The 20,871-nt window shown below is 41.0% G+C and overlaps 2 protein-coding genes and 1 long non-coding RNA gene across 9 annotated transcripts in view; 1 reads left to right on the top strand and 2 right to left on the bottom strand.

The window, feature by feature from the left end:
* Nucleotides 1-107: 107 nt before the first annotated feature.
* On the bottom strand, nt 108-15,074 carry LOC147226069 (WD repeat-containing protein 47-like). Its single transcript, XM_086161228.1, has 16 exons — nt 14,746-15,074; nt 12,747-12,927; nt 11,638-11,721; nt 11,456-11,540; nt 10,880-11,188; nt 9,753-10,192; nt 8,543-8,639; nt 7,515-7,687; nt 5,717-5,965; nt 5,538-5,616; nt 5,126-5,283; nt 4,813-4,982; nt 4,479-4,649; nt 3,910-4,041; nt 1,988-2,206; nt 108-1,892 (listed from the first exon to the last, which is right to left on the bottom strand). The coding sequence occupies exons 1-16, from the start codon at nt 14,972-14,974 to the stop codon at nt 1,750-1,752; spliced, it is 2,919 nt and encodes a 972-aa protein (XP_086017354.1). The 5' UTR covers nt 14,975-15,074; the 3' UTR covers nt 108-1,749.
* LOC147226068 (uncharacterized) lies at nt 13,395-20,850 on the top strand. Its single transcript, XR_015107245.1, has 3 exons — nt 13,395-13,445; nt 13,590-13,653; nt 20,479-20,850. It is a non-coding gene; the product is annotated as an uncharacterized LOC147226068 (long non-coding RNA).
* camsap2a (calmodulin regulated spectrin-associated protein family, member 2a) overlaps nt 15,968-20,871 on the bottom strand; it is a 45,730-nt gene continuing 40,826 nt past the window's right edge. For all 7 annotated transcript variants that reach the window (XM_086161221.1, XM_086161225.1, XM_086161222.1 and 4 more), the window contains 3 exons: nt 19,867-19,982; nt 19,293-19,411; nt 15,968-18,245 (listed from right to left, as the gene is read on the bottom strand). In XM_086161221.1, the coding sequence (XP_086017347.1) occupies nt 17,940-18,245; nt 19,293-19,411; nt 19,867-19,982 (541 nt within the window). In that variant the 3' untranslated portion in view covers nt 15,968-17,939. The remainder of the gene's footprint in view (nt 18,246-19,292; nt 19,412-19,866; nt 19,983-20,871) is intronic.

The raw sequence follows: 20,871 nt of genomic DNA, 5'->3' as shown, positions 1-20,871 counted from the left end.
ATATTTAAAATAGGCTCATCATTTATAGATAGTTGGGTTAAGCCAAACTAGCTCCCACAAAAGGCACTCAACCATGTGGGATTCATCAGACAGGAAGCACAGTTCAACACATTTGATGGCACACTTTATTCATTTTTTTTTTCCAACTTAGAACTCTAACGTGTCACAGTTTGTTTTTCCGAATAATACTAGGTACAACATCTTCATTTCGACCATTTGGCACCCCCGTGCCGCGGTATTGACAGAACCTATACGGGTTCCAGCAATAGTCTCGAAATATTTCAAAACACAGAGATTGCACAAGTGGTGTGAAGCATCGACAACTATGCAAAGGGAAATTCAGAGGAATTTGTGCTTGACAATATCCTTCCAATAGCACTAAGTCTACACACGGTCTGCACTTGTGAAATTTAACAAAAGAACTTCACTTCAAATGACATCTACGAACTACATTCACTCCATCGCCCATGTCTATTTCATATCCGCCGGGTTTCTGCATAGTCGCTCAGTTGACGTCGTGAGGTGTTACATTGTGAGGTTTACACTTAAACACTGCAGTGGAATCTCCCATATAAGGTGCCATGGTTTATAAGTGATCAAAACTTTGTTTTTTTTTTTTCAAGACTGATTTTCCTGGAGAAAAAATGACATCCTAAGATTGTCTTGAGTAGTCTTACCAGTGTTGTGCCATTCTTTCACATACACTTTGCAGCTTTGAAGACACCGGCTATTTTAAAAGAAGCACAAAATTGCTTTAACGTTTGCAATGATCTTGAGACAATCGCATTTTGTTTTAAAAGAATTTCCCCCAATGTTCATCCTCCTTCATCATTAGCAGTGTCTTAAATCGGCACAACAATGGATTGCATCAGTGTTTGAGGGAAGCGGGTATTGAAACCCAAACATTTAAACTGCCCAAATATTGCCCTTTATTCACTCTGGTTGTTGAAAAAAGAACTTTGAATTAAGAATGTTTAAAAGCTCGAGACACATTTACAAATGACCCATGACATCCCAGGCATTGATAAACAGATTCGGCACTCGTCTAAATTGTTAATAACGCTCACCGTAGATGGTGGTCAATAAAAAGCCGATGTGCGAAAAACACAGCAAACTGTCAGCGTACACTGACATTTACAAATATCCAAAATATAAAAAAAAAAAAAAGATAAAGCTGTGAACATTATGGAATTATCCCGCAATTAATAAAAAAATCAATTTTTACACTTGATACAAAAGGCACATCATGTTATGCATAAAGAAACGTGGAGTCTCTCCACAGCATATGTAGTTAGAGCTGCTGTGGTTGATGCAGAGCAGTTACCATAGAAACCAGCACATCAACTACTCAACTAACTTATCCATGTCAGGAGTTCTCACTTCTGCTGCCAGAAACATAGAACTCAGAATTGTGAACAATTGAGCTGAACTTAAGTGTGCTTGCAGTGAATTTAAGTCTTTTTTTTCTTTTTCTTTTTGAAAGGTAAAAAATATTACATGAAATTTTTTTATTGCACTGCAACTAACACACACACACACACACGCACACACACACATACACATACACACACCATGTGCAATATATACACACAAATACGCATTCACAGTTAATGTAAAGTGAAACACATAAACGCCATTGTGTGTACACATAAATGCATACACACGGTAACACACACAAACACACACACACACACACACTCTAGCATGGCATCCTATTTGCTTGCTGCTGCTGTGTCTCTACAGAGAGCGTCAGGGGCCCGGAGCCCAGAGGACCACAGTCCGATCAGCGGAGGAGGAAACAAAAGTCCGGTCGTGGCAGTGCCACCTGCACTGGATCACCTTGTCCAGGTGTTCCCCTGCCAACTCCTGAGGGAGGGGTTTTGTTAGATCGCCTGAGCGAGAAGAGAAAAAGCCATTATTCTCATACAATACATCCAAAAATATTTTATTAGTATCACCAAAAGTGCTTGTTTCAGCATAAAAGCACCTTGCAGGTCGCTGATGGTGACTTTATTGTCGTAGGAGCCGGTGAGGAGGTGATGGGCCCCCGGTGAGAAGCGCACCGAGCGGATGTCGCTGCCGTGGGGGCGATACGTCTGCACAATCCGCCCTCCCCTGATGTCGTACAACATGCAGGTGCTGTCTTCCTGACCCGTGGCCAGCAGGCGGCCGCTGGGGTCCACCGCTACCGAGGCAACTGCGCTTCCTGTGCGACCCAAGTCGGTGATACAGAAGGTATTGCTGTGATGATTTCAATTCGTTTAAACAGTAGAACTTAACAATTTATAATGCTGATCTTCGCTGGCCTTCCTGATCCTATCCATCCTCAGAACTCTTCATCCTTGCTACCTCCAGTTCTGCTTTCTGCCTCTTCTCCAATGCCACTGTCTCCAAACCGTACAGAATCACTGGTCTCAGCACTGTCTTGCACAGCTTTCCTTTCATTTTAGCAGATACTCTTCTATCATACATGAACCCCAACACTTTTCTCCACCCATTCCAACCTGCTGAAAATGTGCCCTCACCTTTATTCCACACTTCCACAATCGCTCTGGACTGTTGACCCCAAATAGTTAAAATTCTCCACCTTCTTTACCTCCACTCCCTCACCGTTCCACTTGGGTCCTTCTCGAACACAGACATGTATTCTCTCTTGCTGCAGCTAATATTCATTCCTCTCCTTTCCAGCGCATACCTCCACCACTCCAGATTTTCCCCAACCTGTTCTTTGCTCTCACTAAAGGTCACAATGTCACCTGCAAACATCATTGTCCGTGGAGATTCCTGTCTAACCTCATCTGTCAGCATGTCTATCACCACTGCAAACAGGAAGGGGCTCAGAGCTGATCCCTGATGGAGTCCCACCTCCGTCTTGAACTTCTCTGTCACACCTACAGCACACCTCACCACTGTCTCACAGAGGGCATACATGTCCTGCACCTGTCTAACATACTTATATCACTTCAGACTTCTCCATACAGTACAAATTCAAAATTCCACTTTCTCCTCTTAATTTAAAATGACAACGCAACGTCTGGTGTAACTTGATTTACTATCAAAGCCCTCGTCAGCATTTCTAACCATTTACATTTCCACATCACACTTGTCTTTCTATTTGGCCAGGATCGACCTCTAGAATACTCCTGAAGACCAAAAGTGATTTTCATAGGGCATGGGTTAGCTCCCTGTAGCTTTTGAAAATAACCAGCATTTAATTAAAATATATTTTATTCTAGTTCGATCATTCTAAATTTGAAGATTATGGTGATCTTTTAACATCTAAACAAAATGTGTTAAAATATTTTTGTCGCTCTTAATAAGCTACTGCACACGCCAGTAAAAAGGATGACGGCACAGAGAGGACGGCATTGTTGGTTTTCTGCCGCTAGATAATTTAACTTTGACTTTTTTTTTGTCATAAATACAAGAAGGACTCAAATACTCACTGAGTATTTTGCTTAAAAGTAACCTCCAACCCGACGTCTTTGTTTCGGAGTTTAAAATGTTTTGTTGCATGCAGAAATGTTCATTTTCTCTGCAGTTGCTCATTGATTTAAACAATGCAACGCACATTTCGTTTGTACAGAACATAAAAGCAAATAAGTAACTTTATATGCCGTGTTAATTCATTTTAAACTTCAAATGGCTCTTGCAGTGGTAAAGGTTGCTGACCCCTGTCATGGGGCAACATATCAAAGTCAGACTTTAAATGTAGGAAGAGGAAAAATTATTACCCTGACTGAATAATTTGAAAAAGTAACGCATGCAAAAATGATAATTAAAAAACATTCATAGTAGGAATTTGAGGAAAATCTGCGATGACGAAGCAAATACTCAACTCTGAGCCGCTTTGCACATTTTATTTGATTGTGGAAAACACCAGAGAGTTTATCATAGCGGAAAACTCACCTGAGCCGTGCAGCGTGGTGCCGACCACGCGAACACAGCTGGGAACCCGGAGGTCCCAGAAGCGGACGGTCTTGTCCTGCGAGCCCGATGCGATCATCCACCCTCCCCACGTGTACAAAGTCAGAATGTGACCTGTTCACACAACAGCCAAGGTACAAACGTTGCGATCACTGACAATGAATTCTGTGGGAATTTGTACATTGTACATTAATAGGAGGCGTTGTCAGGTAGTTTGAGGGGCCTTCCGGGAGAAAATGTACGATCGCACTTCTGTATATGTGGGTTTTGCTGTTTACTGAGTTGATAAATAACAGGGGCGGCTTTTGCTCTGTTGTCTGAGTGGTTGTCCCTCCAATTGGAAGGTTGGCGGTTCGATTCCCGGCCCCTGATAGTGACCGCTGACATGACCTTAAGCAAGACGTTTAAGCCCCGGTTGCTCTTGTGTGAATGGTGTGTGAGCACTAATTTACTGTAAATGGAAATCATTTACTATAATGATAACTCTAGTAAACATTTCTGCAACTTAACATAGGATTTAGCATTTCTGCTAGCTGATTTCAGATACACACCGGTGTGTCCGCTCAAGGCGTGGAGGCCTTGTCCTCTCTGACAGTCGGTGGTGTAGATGTTGCAGTCTCCGGCCCCGGCGCTGATCAATATGGATCCCCCGCTTTCGGGGCCTTCCATGAAGGCCAGGTCCCTGATGGTACCATCATGCATGCTGAACTCCAAATCAGGACCTCAATTTAAGAGCATATGTTTTGAGGTGGACACACGCAGACGGTAACATGTGAGTCAAAGGCTACTCGTCACAATTTTAGTTTTCTCCCTCCGGCCTGTAAGGTATGATTTACTGCATTTTGTGCGTCTTAAAATAAACCAAGAATGAATACTCGCCGGTACCTATAGCATTGCAGGTGTCCGCGCTGAACGGCAAAACCTTGACGAATTTGTCGTTGGAGCCGGTGGCCAGCAGCTGACCGCAGTGGCTCCAGGCCACGCAATAGATAGAGCCCTTGTGGTGTTTGTTCCTCCTGAAGCGCACCAACGGTTGCTTCACCGAGCCTGAGCCGCTGAGCAAGGCGATACACGACACCGTGAAAGAAAACCGGTAATAGTAAAACTGCAAAGTGATTTCTCCACTTCTGAGCCACTAACCAAACTCTTCTTTTTTTATTTAAAGTTGCTCTTCAAAGCGGACACGAGCGCTCCGTACCTTGCCGCCAGTGTGTCCGGATAGGCGCAGACCCTCAGGGTTTTGGAGTTGGAGCCGACGGCGTAGAGCGTCCCTGAGGGATGGAACGCCACCGCTCGGATCGCCTGTGAGTCTTCAAGCTGGTTCACTTTGACAAACTGCGTTTTACGCTTTCCATGCTGCAGAAGAATTTTTTTTTTATTATTATTTATTTTTTTTACACTCTGTCTGGCATTTCAACTGCAACTTTACATATATTCTGTGCATGTTAATGTGCTGGAACATTCTGGTGAGCTGGTGACAGGAACTGCAAAACAGTTTTGATGAGGGAGGATTATAATCTTGATGCTCAGAAGAGGCTGGAGAAACAAAAAATAATATCTCCGTTGAATGACTGCTAAGTTTCACTGACATCTGTGTGGAAGCCCCTTACCTCTTGTGATAAACTGCGAGTCACAGAGCTGCTGGAATCATCCAGAACGTTGGAACTCGGCCCCTGGATTCTCTCTGTGCTGCATTCATGAAACAAAAATGAGCAAATATGACGGATATTTACCTCATGCCGACCGAAACGGAGGAATTTATTCTGCAGGGCTGATATGAATTCATTACCTGTTACTGCCAGGCACCGGGGACTTGCCCAGGTAAGGCGAGTTGCTACTTCCGGCCGTCACCGGGGGGCCGGTGCCGACCCCCCCGGGCTTCTCCCTCTGCAGCCCCGGGTCTGGACTCAGACAGGTGTTTGTACCAGCAGCGCCGGTGTTTTCTGCCAGACCGTTCAACTGCTGGCCCAGCCGTGACACCCCGTCCTCGCCCGGGGGGTCGATGCTCAAATTCATCTCCTCTAATTTCTGAATAGACCTAGACAATAATAAAATAATGAAAAACAAACAAAAAAAAAATGTCTTCAAACTTTAAATCTGTAAACAATTAAAGCTAAGTCGGACGTTTCAGTTGTAACTGATCTATAGTACTGAATTACAAAGTTTGGACTTAAAAAGTAAACATTCATTCATTATCTCCACTGCTTATCCTGCCCGGGGTTGCAGGGGGACAGAAGTCAATCGCATCTGTCTTTGAAAGGGGGGTTTGAGTTCAGCCTGGAAAAAATACTCCCTCCCTCATCACACATCACATAGACACCATGCAAGAGGTCCAGATGAAAACCAAAGAGAAGATTTATGGACGTAGCGAGAGAGAATATGAAGTTAGTTGATGTGATGGAGGAGGATACAGAGAATAGGGTTAGATGGAGAAGGTTGATTGGCTGTGGAGACGCCTGAAGGGAAAAGCAGAGGGGAAAAGAAAAAGAAGAAAGCTACAGACACAAATAACTATTCACACTCTCAATCATATGTTTTGTAGACATACAACAATTCACTAAGATGTCACATTCATACAACCAATCACATCCTTTGTATAGATACAAACGACCATTCATTCACACATCATACAAACAAGGTGTAGGTTGATTCAAAGGTCCACCTACACCTGAAGGACAAGGAGCATTCTTTTGAAACAGCAATATTCTGGTTAGAAAACACAGATTGTTCAAGACAGGATCTTCTGTCATAATGGAAAAACCATCTCTGATATGTAAAACAAATGTTTTACACTGTTCTGGGATCAATATCCAAACAACCAGGAAAGATTCACCTCAAGAACCAGCCTCCGTTAAATTCCACATGGGCCTCGGTTTATGTGATCCAACAGGTTTCACTCATTTGTTTAGCTTTAGCTTTTCACAGTCCAGTCCAGGTAATCCCACAAAAGTTGCTCTTTTATACCCGACGAATGACATAACAACCGCCTTCGGACTTTCTGCCCATCAACTTGCCCATTTACAAAACAAGTAAACCGATGAAACCTCCTCAAGTGAAACTCAAGAAAGAAAATCAAGTCCAGTTGCCACGAAAAGAAGATTTCGACAAGAATTCACCGTGACGTGGATGACTTAAAATCTCAACTGATGACGTACAAACAACTATTCACTATCTTTAACAAGTTGCAGACATGCAACCGTTCACTCATCCATTCACGTAATAGAGAGACGACAATTTACCCATCCATTCAGATGTCATATATCTATTAATAAAACAATTCTCAGTCATACGTCATATAGAGATTTACGACAGTCACTTATTCATTTGCGCGTCTGACCAATTTAAAAACAAGGGGAGACTCCAAACCCTGTCGGAATCCAACCTTGTTCAGATCCTGTCAAATACCTTTTTCCGAGTGGCGTTTGCCGACCAGGAAAGAGGCTGCTTGGACGTCTTCATTTTTCATATTTGGCCACTAGGGGGGGGCATCATGATTTCCTTTTTCCCCCATTTCCCAAACCTGATGCGCGAACTCATCAATTTCATGATCAATAACATCGCAAATAAGATGCTGGTGCTTCCCTTACTTGCTCAGGAAGGTCTCAGTGAGGTTATTCTGCGCTCCGTCCTGCGGCTTCACCCCCCCCTCCAGTAGCATCTGCTGGTAGAGCTGCTTCTGCTGCTGCTTCTGCTCCAGATGCTGCTGCACGCGGAGTCGCCGCCTGTAGTACTCCTGCATCTGCTCCGCCGAGTCGCGCTGCTGGATATAAGAGAACGGGAAAAGTGGGGAAGGTGATACCGCGGCACGGCGGAGTTTACTTTTCAAGGTTCGCCAAAGACACACACGCACCGGAAAAGCATAAAAACCACCCTATATGGGAGACAAACTCTCCCGAGAGACTCGGACGACAACTCCTTCAACTCCCAAGGCTTTGTCCTACATCATCCTTCCCATAAAAAGTTTTCAAGGACCTCATCATATCCAACTGGTCCATGGTATACACTCCCTTCGACTCTCTCAAGAGCACACACACACACACATACACACACACACACACACACACAGAACATCCCACATCAAGAAACGTTGCTCCATTAGACGGGACCTGGAATGCATAAAGATGAATGATGATCAAGGCCCTGGGCCATCTTGTGTGTGACCGCAAATCAAGCAGATTATCTGCCTTCTCTTTCCCTGACCTCCACCCCTCTCACTGGGACGCGGGGCAACAGGGCACGGGCGTCCCTTGGACAGGTGTGTCGTAGAACGAGTTGAGGGGCGAGTCGGATTTATGAGATCGCGGAGGTATGGAGATGAGGCGGTTCGGGGGGGGGGGGGGGGGTGGTTCATGGGAAATACAATTTTAAATCTCTTAAATCTGGAGTGATGGCTCTTAAGAGGAGGCAGACTTTGACTCGAGTGACCAGACAGACGACCTTTGCTATTTGTTTTTACAGTCCTCGTAAGATTCATGCAACCAATTCAACGCGAGCACCCAAAGGTGAGGTCCTCCACGGCTAACCTGCTACGCCTCCGTGCTTCTCAATGTTCTGCGGTCTATCTGAGGTCTAAGATGTTAACGCCGTCACCTACAACAAGCCGCTGTCTTATTACCTCATTTGTTTCTGCGCCGCAGGTTGTTCCGCCATCTCTTCCAGGAGTCGTGGGACCGCGTAATGTTTGGGGGCCGTCCAGCCCCTGGGGATGCTTCCTGCCGTCCAAAGATGAAAAAAAAAAAGGAACGACACTTGAAATGAGTTGAAAGTGAGTAGAGGTTGAATGGAAAGTCGGAAAATATGACGTGAAACTCTTTCAGTGTTCAGAGGATGACAAAGATGCGAAGATCCATTGAGGTCGCTCACTTTTGGCGTCACTTTAAGGGGAACTAAAGAGAGCTTTGGGCATGTTCTTAAAGCATCTGAAATTAAATATCTCATTTAATTAATAACAGAAATTATTGGCACTTTGCTCTTCTATTATTCTCATTTATCAAATATGAGAACATTAATAACAAAAACAATAATTATTTGAAAGTACTTGTAATTGCCTGAACTTCTAAAAGGAAATCACCTTTGTAGAATAATAATAGTAATAATAATAATAATAGTAATAATAACAACAACAATAATAGTAATAATAATACAATTAATTAATTATATCATATAGTATACAATACTGAATATTATTATATAATTTTATATAATAATAATAATAACAATAACACTTATCATTATTATTGTTGCTAAAAAAATACAATAATAACCCCTGTATAATAACATCAACAGCAACACCAACAACAACAACAACAACAATAGTAATGATGATAATGAAAATTGTAATTATTATTATCATAATTATAATTATATAAGGGTAAGTTTCCTCACCAAAGTTCAAGCAATTTCAGTCCTTTCAAATATTATAATTATTATGATGTATTTGTTTATCTATGTATTTTCAATATATATATATATATGAAATTAATCACCTCGACTTGTTCTTTTTTTTTAAATGGTCATCCTAAATGCACAGCTATGAAAAGACTATTCTTTTTTCAATTTCATTTCTAAATAGCTCTCTATTCTAAATGAATTATGGTCCCCTGAACCAAAAAAAAAAACAAAAAAAAAACAAATATATTTGCTCGGACATGCTGAGGTGTGAGCGGGAAAGAATAGCTGAAGAAATCACGAGACGGTAACCGATGAAACGCAAATAATAAGCAGTAGAAAACTTGCTCGATCCTGCAGCGACGAGTTTCGACGTTTGCGTGCGCGTACTGCATCGTTCGGTAGTTTAAGGTCATTCTCGCCTGCCGTGCTCTCACCTCTCCGGCGAGTCGTCTTGCTGATGCACGTTGCTTTCCACCAAGCTGCGACTGAGGGCGGACTTAGCGTTTGCGTCCACGCCTCTCTTATCCTGGGCGTCCAGGCCGTGGGAGAGTCCGTCCAGAGCCGGGTTGAGGGATCTGGACATGTAAGCGTCGGTCGAGTGCGGCCTCTGGCGGAAGGTCGACGCGGAGCAGGGGGAGAGGCGGCTGATCAACGGGGTGAGGAGGTCGGCGTGACCGGCTTTGCTGGGCTTCACCAGTCGGTCCACGTGGATGTTGAGGGTCTTCTGCTGGAAAGCGCAGGAGAAGGCGCCGGGGGAGAGGTTTTGCAGCCAGGAGAGCAGAGACAGATCCAGCTCGTCGCAGCCGTTCCCGCACAGCACGTCCACGCCGAGCAGCACCTCGCCCTCGGTGATCTCCTCCTCCGTCGCTTTACTCTACGACGGCAGCAACAGCGTGAGTCGGAGAACATAGACCGCTGAATCACTCAAATGACAGGGACTTCATGGAGTACTAAAATGTTTGTTTTTTTTTCGGGGATTTAAATCCTATTTTGGAGCCCCGGAGCTTCAGGTCGGGCCTTCGAAGCTCCTCGTAAAGCCGGAAGTAGCACGTTCTTTGAGATCCCTCCTTAAACCCTCTTATAAGATGAGATGAGAGATGAGAACAACTTTATTAATCCCGAAGGAAATTGTTGTGCCAGAGTTTCAAGTAAAAACATAACAGTAATAGATAATAGTGGAAAGGAGGAAGAATAAGAAATATAATGAAATATAAATTGTCTTAGCTGTTAGCAGTAACTACAAACTAAAACTTATCATTCTTTATTTTCCCCATTATTTCGGGGTATATTTATCATGTATTTAAGCTCTGACGTGATGCCATCTCAAATTCCACGCTAATGTTTACATCTCTTTCTTTTCGGCGTGCGTTCTCCCGCTCAATTTTTCATCTTTATCTCCATTTCGTCCATTTGCTGTCAAGCGCTTTAAATGTTCCCGGACGCTTTATCTTGTATTTCAAATTAGCATTTAGATTGTTCAGTCTTTTTGTTACGCTCCGTCTTGTCTCTTCTTCGAGTTCAAGCACGGCAAAGCGACGGGGATTTTTTTTTTTTTTTTTACCTGGCAGAACTCAACGCAGCACTCATAGAGGACCCCTTTGATAAGAAGCTGGAAGAGACGGTTCCCGCTGGCCCTGAATCCCGCCTCGCTCAGCTTCCGGTCGGCCGGGATGAACTCGGCGACCATGGCGCAGGCCTCGTCGAAGCAGTGGACGCGCGCCGTGCTCGGGTTCCACTCTTTGAACTCGGCGTGGTGGGTGAGGCGGGGCAGCGTCAGCAGGAGACACAGCTTGCTGTAGTCCTCCTTGGATGGGCAGAACTCCTCCAGATGGTGGAGGCACTTGACGGCCTCTTGCATGGAGAACTCCAGCTGTAGACCGCAGATTATTCATCGAATGACGATGAGAAGATAAACACCCGCGAATTATAAGAAATAGTCCGAATCTATTAACTGCTGTCGCCGAGCGCTTGCGAAATTTGGGGTTTTATGTGAATTATTTTAGAAGGTTTGGTCCAGACCTGGAAAGTGTCATCAGACAGCTGTGTTGTGACTGGGTGCCGTATAAATAATGTCTAATTTGACTTTAAGCCAATTGGGAATTTTCTATGCTGATGATTTTCCTTAAAAAACACTAACATTCTGAGGGTCTTCAGCAGCGGAGATGGCGTTGTTTACAAACAGAGCTTCCAGAAACTTTTGCTTCAGAATGATGTAGCGGAACCTGGGCCCAGAAGAGATAAAAATGATGACACATGATTATGACATGTAAGCACTAAAAATGTACTTATATATAAGTACATAAATACATATTCTCTCACTTTTTCTTGTCAAACTTGTCCATTCCCTCCAAAGGTTGAATAAACTGCATTACCTCCTCCCACTCGCCATCCAAGATGAGTTGTCTGATGACAGAGGAAGAGGAAGGTAAAACTACATCATGCCAAGTACATTGTTTTCATTTGTATCTTGTTAGATTTAATATATTCTTCATAAATAGGCCAATATCACCTGATGACATTTATTTTCTTAAAAAATGACATCATAAAGATCACCAAAACACATATATTATGGCATGGCAAAAAAATTAAAATATATTCTAAAAAAATACATTCTTCAATCACAACACTTGATATATATATAATGTGTGTGTGTGTGTGTGTGTGTGTGTGTGTGTGTGTGTGTGTGTACACATATACATATGTATCTGTGGAGATAAATATATGTATATATGCATATTTTATTATATTTACATATTTATATTTACACATATATACACATATTACATGTATACATGTACATGTATATATTCATACATATATTTATATCCACACATACATATATATGTGTTTATATATACAGACACATACAAAAAATGTAATGAATTTAAAAATGTTAAACTATTTTAAAAAATTGAAAAAATTAAAAAATACCTGTTTTATATATGTGTCTGTATATATGTATATTATTTATCTATTTATTTATTTATACGCTTTGTGTGTAATATAAAGGTGTTACTATTGATAACCTGATATACAGGACTGTCTCAGAAAATTAGAATATTGCAATTAAAAAAACGAAAATTACTTTTTCATGATTTTCTAATATTTAGAGATGGGATTTTTGAGTTTTCTTAAGATGTAAGCCCTAATCATCAATATTGAAATAATAAAAGGCTTGCAATATTTCAGTTGATTTGTAACAAATCCAGAATGTATGACATTTTTGTTTTTGTAATTGCATTAGAGAAGATAAGAACTTTATCACAATATTCAAATTTCCTGAGACAGTCCTGTCTATAATAGATAGATAAGATCATTAAAAAAATAAATGACTACATTTAAAAAATATATGTATGTTTGTGTGTGTACAAACATATGAATTTATATTTTTTTTATACATGTTTGTGTAATATAAGTGTGTTGAGTACCTGAGGAAGAGCATGTCATCGGAGTAAAGGCCGTTGATGACGCTGCTCTCCTTCTCTAAGGCCAGCATGCTGATGTGCAGCTTCCGGGAGTCGAGGAAGTCCAGGATAAGCTTGATCACCTCCGCCTCCTTGATGTTGATGGTCTCCTCCGCTGTCATGGTTACTGGCAGAGCGGCGGCCGCTATCGACACGTGGACAGGAGGGAGAAGAATTGTTCGCTTTACAAAGGCGGCTGATCGATGAGAGTTTTCCAGGTATTTCCCAGAGCAAAGAGACGAGACACAACTACAGGACTGTCTGAGAAAATTAGAATATTGTGATAAAGTTCTTTATCTTCTGTAATGCAATTAAAAAAAAACAAAAATTATTTTTCATGATATTTTAATATTTTGAGATAGGATTTTTGAGTTTTCTTAAGATGTAAGCCATAATCAGCAATATTAGAATAATAAAAGGCTTGCAATAGTTCAGTCGATTTGTAATGAATCCAGAATGGATGACATTTTTGTTTTTGTAAACATCAATATCGGGTTTAGTAGTGACTGTAATTCTGGAGCTATTTTAATCTTTCGCTGTCAGTACGTAATAATAATAATAATAATAGTAATAATAATAATAACAATGATAATGTTTTTTTTCCTCCCATAAAGACAAAAAACTTCAAAAGTGAATGATAACCAACACCATTATCTTCACCAGGTATTTTTGATCTCATACCCTCTTTCTGTATTTCATTTCAATTTAAAACAAGAAAAAAGGAGGGATGCTCATAGTTAGCGCTAGGCTAGCCCCTGATCATGCTGCATCTTTTCTGAGGCAACTTTTCTCACGTCGCTTTTTCAGCCATAGCGGTCGAGGCAGAAGGCCGCCCACATGGAACCGGGATCTGTCTGCAGTCTCTGCACTGGTAAACCAAAATAAACTTTCCTCTCTTCAGTCACCAAATGCTTGTAGATGATTTTAAAGCGCACAATCCAGGCTACATGCAATGTTGTCATGATACAACTGTTTTGCGATTATAAACAACATCCGACTTGACTGGAAAAATATAAGATAAAATTAAACTTTATAATTCCTTTGTCACAGCAGTGTAGCAGCTATAATGTCAAGAAATAGAAAAAGGAAAATAAATATGAATATAAATATAAATAGAGAGACAGAAGAAGACATCCATGAACAAATAAACAGCAAATAATTACCAAAAAATGAAAAACTAAACTGAAACAAATTGTTTAAAAGAGAAAAAAAAACAGTCATGTATGTTTGGTTGCCCTGAATGTCATATTTGTGCAGGCAGATGATCCATGAAGTCATCACATAGTAATAATAATAATAATGATAATAATAATATTATAATAATAATCAAAGTCTGCGCAAAGTGCTGGCCTTTTTTTTTCTTAAATTGCTTCACGAGGCAAAAACCACAACTATTTAAAACAATGGTCCTGATTAACAGCAGACTATTTTTTTTTGTCAGACCGCAGACAATTAAAAATTAAAATCCTCGATGCACATTCAGACTGTTCTGCTTGCAGCATCCCATAAATCTCACCAGATCCTATTAAAAATAAACGCGTTTAAACAGCAAGCCTTATCTTTTGGCAGCAGACAGGGAGGTTTAAAGTTTTTTTGCAGATAGATTCTTTTTGCGGGAGGAGGCGGGGGACAAAAATGACATTTTGCACTGCAAACACACAGAAAATGTGTTTTTGGGAGCGTGAAGGGTGAAATCCGTGCAAACGCATCACTTGGACTTGGACGAGATGATACAGGGGTTTCATGCAAAATGTACAGGGAAGTGCATCCGTGCGTGTGCGTGTGCGTGCGTCATGCAGACACCGCCCGGTCCCTCCCTGGAAACGAAAAACAACATCGATCCGGGTCCGCCGCGGGTCGCCCGCACCTTCCATCCGCGCTTTACTACACGCACACGCACACGCACACGCACGTACATGCACGGAGTCCCAATCGGGCACATTGTGCAGAGACAAGCGCTGACCTGTCACACCGTTGCGCCACCGTTCGAGCCGCTCCCAGCCGTCCGCCGGTGTCTTCACCGCGGAGGGAGGAAGGGAAGGAAGGAAGGAAGGAAGGAAGGAAGGAAGGAAGGAAGGAAGGAAGGAAGGAAGGAAGGAAGGTGTCTTCACCGCGCAGATCCCTCCGCCGTGTCTCTCCGGTTGAAATCCCGCCTGTTTTTGTCGCTCCCGGACGCGGGACGCCGCTGCCATGCAGCCGCAGAATAAAGAAAAAAAATAATAATAATAAAAAAAAAAAAGAAAAACCTCCGCCGGTTACGCGCTGACGCCATCGCGCGGTCACACGCCTCAGGCAACTTTGGCATCCGTAAAAACGTGCACACACACACGCACGCACACACACGCACACACACACACCGCCAGCTGCCTTGATGGCAGTGTTCCAAATTGGAACACTTCATTTATTATTTATGTAAAATAAAATAAATTATTTATTTTAAATAAATAAATAACCACCTCTTTATACTAAATGATTTTTTTAAATAAAATGGTCAAACTAGAAGCTTCATGTCATGGATCTAGCTTTTTTTTTTTAAATAGCTACTTTTAATGATTGGATTTTTTATAGTATATATGCTGTTATTTTCCTTATAATCTTTATCATTTTTTATAAATTTCAAAGGTTTATCTGCCTCACATACAAACCCTGATTTCGGTAATTTAAGAACTTAATTTATCAGAAATAAACAGACTTTTTCAGAGTGGAAAGGGTCAAGAGGGAGAATTTCAACAATTATTAATTCATATGTATGATTAGATATATGCATTTTTTTCATATATACGAGTTCATATATATATTTTTATATATATATATATATATGTATAGATAGAAAGATATATTCACATCTATAGATATATAAATATATTTCAGTTCATTTTTATATCAGTATAGATATCTATATAGATATATTCATATATATTTATGTATTTGTGTATATATATATGTATATATATATATACAGCTTGTCATAGCTGTCAGTCAATCGCAGCCAAATGTAGTGACGCACAACCATTCACCCTCTCATTCCCACTTCATATTGGTTGATGAGTCATCCTATTATCAATTCATCTCCTTCTACTTGCTCATTATATATCAAGCAAATATAAATATATATACATTTATATATAAAGAAAACTGATTTACATAACCTTCACTGGTAGGACTGAAGAGCACTGCATACAGTCTGAGGCCATGCTGAGTTTTAATGCAAAAAAAAAAGAAATAAAACAAAAAAACGATAATGGAACTGTATTTTGAGCGTTACATTGTACGCCCCCACATTGTCTGACATTTAAAAAAAAAAAATCATCATAGTAACATGAACTCACATGAACACTCTGTACAATATGGTTACACTTTAAATAACAACCAGGCAGGGGGACAGAAAGCCTCCCGTCCTTCCGGTGACCGAGAGCCAAACGGATTCTCGCTCTCTTTAATGCAAAGTCACGTTCTGACAGACGTGCACGCTCCTGAAGCAGGGCGGCTCTGTTGGAATTAATGTCAGGCGGGGAAATGTGACGCTGATAAAAGAACTCTACCCGTAATCATTAAGCAGGATCTTAAAAAAAAAAAAAAAATCCTATTAAATAATTTCTGGAATGTTAGGATCTTGTCCTATTAACGGTAAATACTTGTGAAATCTGAAATTTACTGCAGCCGTTACAATTGGTGCCTAAGTGGAAAACATTCTCAAGATTAATAGTAATAATAATAATAATAATAATAACACATCAGATTTCTATGGCGCTTCTTAAGACAATCAAAGATGCTTTACGATGTGAGAGATGGACAGATTAAAATAAAATGTAAACTATATATATATATATATACATAAATATATATATATATGTAGTTTTTGGAGGTCATTAGAGGGGAAGGTCATTGAAGAAAACTGCAGTCCCACAGTGCAGGTGTAGAACTGAATCCCGTCGCTAACCTTTTATTTCTTGAATATTCCCGACACCACTGGGCGAACGCGTGATTTTACGTCATCTAATACCAGAAAAGCCGACACGGTGCGATGGGCGACAATATAATGTGAAATAATAATAACACCGAGCATTGTGTTTCTCTTCTATCGCTCACAAAACTTTGCCGTGAATAAGCAGCGAAGGGATCCACGACCTGTTTAACAACTTAAACTTCAAATATATTAAAAAAACAAAAAAAGGACTTCTGACCTTCGAGTGCAACGTGACTCACAAGACATGATTTTTCATTTACAGTTTGTTTTTCTTCATCGGAATAAGTCTTGGGGATGCAATTTTTTTTTTCTTGCACAATAAATGTCATTTATCACGCTAATAAACATAACATAATGTTAATATATTTTTCTCCTAATCCCGTGTAATAGTTCTAATCCATGCCACGGATCCCCCAGTAACATCCTACATTCTTTCTCAAAAGAGGTTTGTGAAAAAAGCTGAAACCGCTTGACTTTGTAGAGCTGAACACACGTGTACGGTGTGGCGAACACTAGCTGTATGCAATTCTTTTTTTTTTGTTTTTTTTTTTTGGCCCTTTTGTCATTTTATTTACCTTTTATATACAAACTGGTTTACTCACAGATACAAACAAAAACCTGTTTTTTTATCGCTCTGAATCTAAAAATTGCTTTACAATCACCTCGTTTCATTCACACCGAAACGCGAAGCGCATTAATTCCGCGCAAACACGCCGAGCAGTCGCAAATAATAATCTGTAAAATCAACTATGAACATTCAGTGCTTCACCTTACCGGATAAAAATGTCCGCGCATTCATACTGTCCCTTTTTTTTTTTTCTTTAATGTTTGGCACGTGGGAACGAAAAAGAAAAACAATATTCACACATGCTTTCATCGACGATACGGTTTCTAAAATACACACCCGAGAGGAGCAAATATACAATTCTTCGAAAATGGCATACATTCCAGTTGTTCAGAATCTTTTGAGTCCTGACTTGTGCAGCTCAGATATTAAAATAAAAGATGGGAATGCTATGGGGGAGGGGGGGAGAAAGAAAACATAAAAATACAACAAAAACAAACCAAAACGCTCAATGTGGGTTACTAGCGTCATGGGTGTTGGAATCCTCATCGATATATATATATATATATATATATACAGCGAAGTGCAAATTTGAAAACATGGGTGGGAGGCTGATGACGTCCCATCATGACTGAGCAGGCACTACTTTTTTCGGGGTGGCGGGTTTCTTGGTTTGCCACAGGTGGCTGTGGATGGTCACCGCGTCCACGCTGGCCGACATGGTCTTGGCCGGTATCTGGCTGAACTGCTTCTTGTCCGAGTTGTACTTGTAGAGGCCGTCGATCATCTTGCGCGTGATGCCCTTGGGGCCGATGCCGGCGAGCTTGTTGATCTCCTCCGTTTCGGGGCAGTAGGTGTAGAGGGAGCGGAACTGGCAGCCGGCGTCTCGGAACAAAACCAGGAAGTTGTTGGCCTCCGATTTCTCCATTTCCTGTTGAAGATATTACAGAAAAAAATGATGTAGGGCGAGATTGGGCGAACTTTTTGACAGATGCGCCGGGTCAGCACAAGATACGCATTTGATAACACAAGATAACGCATTTGTTAAGAGTACATATCAGACTCGTCTGACATTTGCTTTGAAAATAAAACCAGCTTGGTTTTGAATGATGTTTGCTTGCATTTCATGCACAAACCGTTTTTTCCCTGGCAGCTTCACATCCAGCTTATTCATGTGTGTCAGTACATCCACCAGTAAAGGCTAAATCACAAAGCTAATCTGTGTGATTCAGCTTGGGAAAATTCTCAAGTAGCTCCAAAACTGAAATATTCCCCTTTTTATCTCCTGCTCCCATATTCATTGATCCAATCATTCAATCATTCACATCAAGTATGAATTTTGTACCAATCTTTGGCGGGCCGGATTAAAAAGACCAACGGGGCCGGACGTGGCCCGCGGGCCGTAGTTTGTCCACCTCTGATGTAGGGGGAAGAAAACCAGAGAAATACATATGAAATGTATCCAAATGCTGTGTATTCTGGTTACAATTTAAAAAAAAGATGTTTTTCATAGTTTTGTTTTTTTATCTTTGCATTCAGGAATTATTATGGGCATAAAATTTTGAATTTTCATTCTTAATTTCGCAAAAGCAGTGTTTTGAAAAGTTTGACCAGCAATTTTTTTACTTTGCATATTATTATTCTTTTTATTCTTTTTATTTTTTACTGTGTTCGCAACTTAATGACAGCTTAATCTTATTAAATAAGTACAAATAATAAAAATGAAAAAAATAAATCAAGAGTCTAAGATAAAATGATGATTTAAACCCTTGGCCACGGGATTGTTTTTTTTTTTTTTTTTTTGTGATGGAACAGTTGTGATTTAATTTTCAAAAGACTTACAGTTTTTTCAAAAATGAACATCTTATTTAAATTGCATTTAAACCCGAAAAAAAAATCGAGTCAAAAAAAAAAATCTAGGCGTATGAAAAAGAAAGCAACCATCCGGTCGGTGACTTCAATTCTTAACCTCAATTACCTCCAGGATCTTGTTCTTCTGCCCTTCATTAACCTTGCCGGCGAGGCAGCAGTGGGCTAAAGCGTTCTGGATAATGTGCTTGTTAGATTTGGCACTGGGTTCCTTGTAAAGCTTTGGTCCTAAAGAGAAACAAAAAAACAGGAGTAATTATATGCGGATGAGTTTGTCGTCTTAGGAACTGCTCAGTGGCAAAACATCAAAACTCTCAGGCCTAAATACTGAGGTCATCTGAAAGAAAACTTATTTTTGACCCATTTAAATATCAATCAAGACGGCGTTGTGGCTGGATGGACAGCCTTTATGGAGTCCGATAAATGTAATTTATCGTTAAAATAACACTGCAACATATATTTAAATGCTCTGTCGCAACAACGAAGACAATTCAATTGACTTTGCTGCTACAAAAACAACTCAAATGATCCAAATGACAGGAAAGGGTGATGACGTGTATGATATAAAGCGGCATCTGGCATTTTTGGAGACAGAGAAAAACTAAAATAGTGGAGATCGAAAAAATGAACTTTGCGATAACGTGGCGATAATACTTTTGAGATTAGAGGGGGAGTCGACTAACCAGTGTACTCTGTGTTAGAAGTGACAGATGAGGTGGTCGATCCGTTTTCCCAGTCCTTCTCTCCGTTCCTGCTACTGGAGCGACTCGGAGATAAGAAGCCCTCTGCAGAATCCGGCCTACAACACACACACACACACACACACACACACACGGAGTCTTAGACCTGCAAGACTCTGCCTTCCAATTCCTCAAATGCCTCCGCAGGCAGGGTAAGAAACTCCCGCGGCAAGTAAACGAGGCATTTCGAAATGGCGTCACCGCTGCAGAAGGGTCACGAGACAGACGCCGCCGCTGCCTCCTCGCGGCGTCTGCCGGGTGAGTCTTTGAGGGCTGATGTTTTGCGGCGGCGAGCTTCTGCAAAGGCGTGAGGTAGAAGCGGCGAAGCTTGCAGGCACAGGCAGGAAGTGCAAGGAGGATATGAGGCCCGTGCATTCGAGCGCCGTAAAAAAAAGCTATTAAATTAAAGGGTAACTAGTCGCTCACGTGTCCTTTTTGCACTAAGCAAAAAAATTACATCAATTCATTGTGTTTTTAAAGGTGTACGTTATCTGTTAAACCTACAAATAAGTGAAATGTAATTTTTTTTTTGCTATCTACCCTTTATTTCACCAGGCCATTCAGTCGAGTGCAGTTTCTCATTTATAAAGACGACCAGGCCAAGAGGCTCCGCAATGGAGGTAAAAACAGTCATCTTAAACAACATAAATATATGTATGTGTGTAAGATGATGCAGGTTTTGCATTGCCTGATTGCAAAGTGAAACAACAAAAAAACATATATGTAAAGATATAAAAATAGGGGGTGCAAATATGGCAGAGTGGAGGGGTTTCGGGGGGAAAGTGATGAGGTTAAAAGGTGATCGGGATTCCGCCGTTAGTTTTCGAGAACACAAAAGTGACAACGGGGGGATTTTTCTTTTCGGTGCTCGACCGAGGAAGTCCCTCCGGACGGCGGTGAGGCTTTTATTTGTGAAGAGCGAGACAATCACCGCCGGGCAGAAACTAA

Source organism: Fistularia commersonii, chromosome 16, assembly GCF_037954325.1.
Source record: "Fistularia commersonii isolate RoL2024-O1a breed Wild chromosome 16, RoL_Fcom_v1.0, whole genome shotgun sequence".
NCBI lineage: Eukaryota > Metazoa > Chordata > Actinopteri > Syngnathiformes > Fistulariidae > Fistularia > Fistularia commersonii.
Note: the sequence above shows the minus strand (reverse complement) of the source record. Positions and strands in the feature narration are given on the sequence as shown.

Excerpts from the sequence above, each read along its gene's own strand:
- LOC147226069 (XM_086161228.1), bottom strand. The coding sequence starts at position 14,974 with ATGGCAGCGGCGTCCCGCGTCCGGGAGCGACAAAAACAGGCGGGATTT. Across the intron at positions 8,640-9,752 it reads CAAGACGACTCGCCGGAGAG|GAAGCATCCCCAGGGGCTGG; the intron begins GTGAGAGCACGG and ends TTTGGACGGCAG. Across the intron at positions 4,983-5,125 it reads CCGGACACACTGGCGGCAAG|CGGCTCAGGCTCGGTGAAGC; the intron begins GTACGGAGCGCT and ends CGCCTTGCTCAG.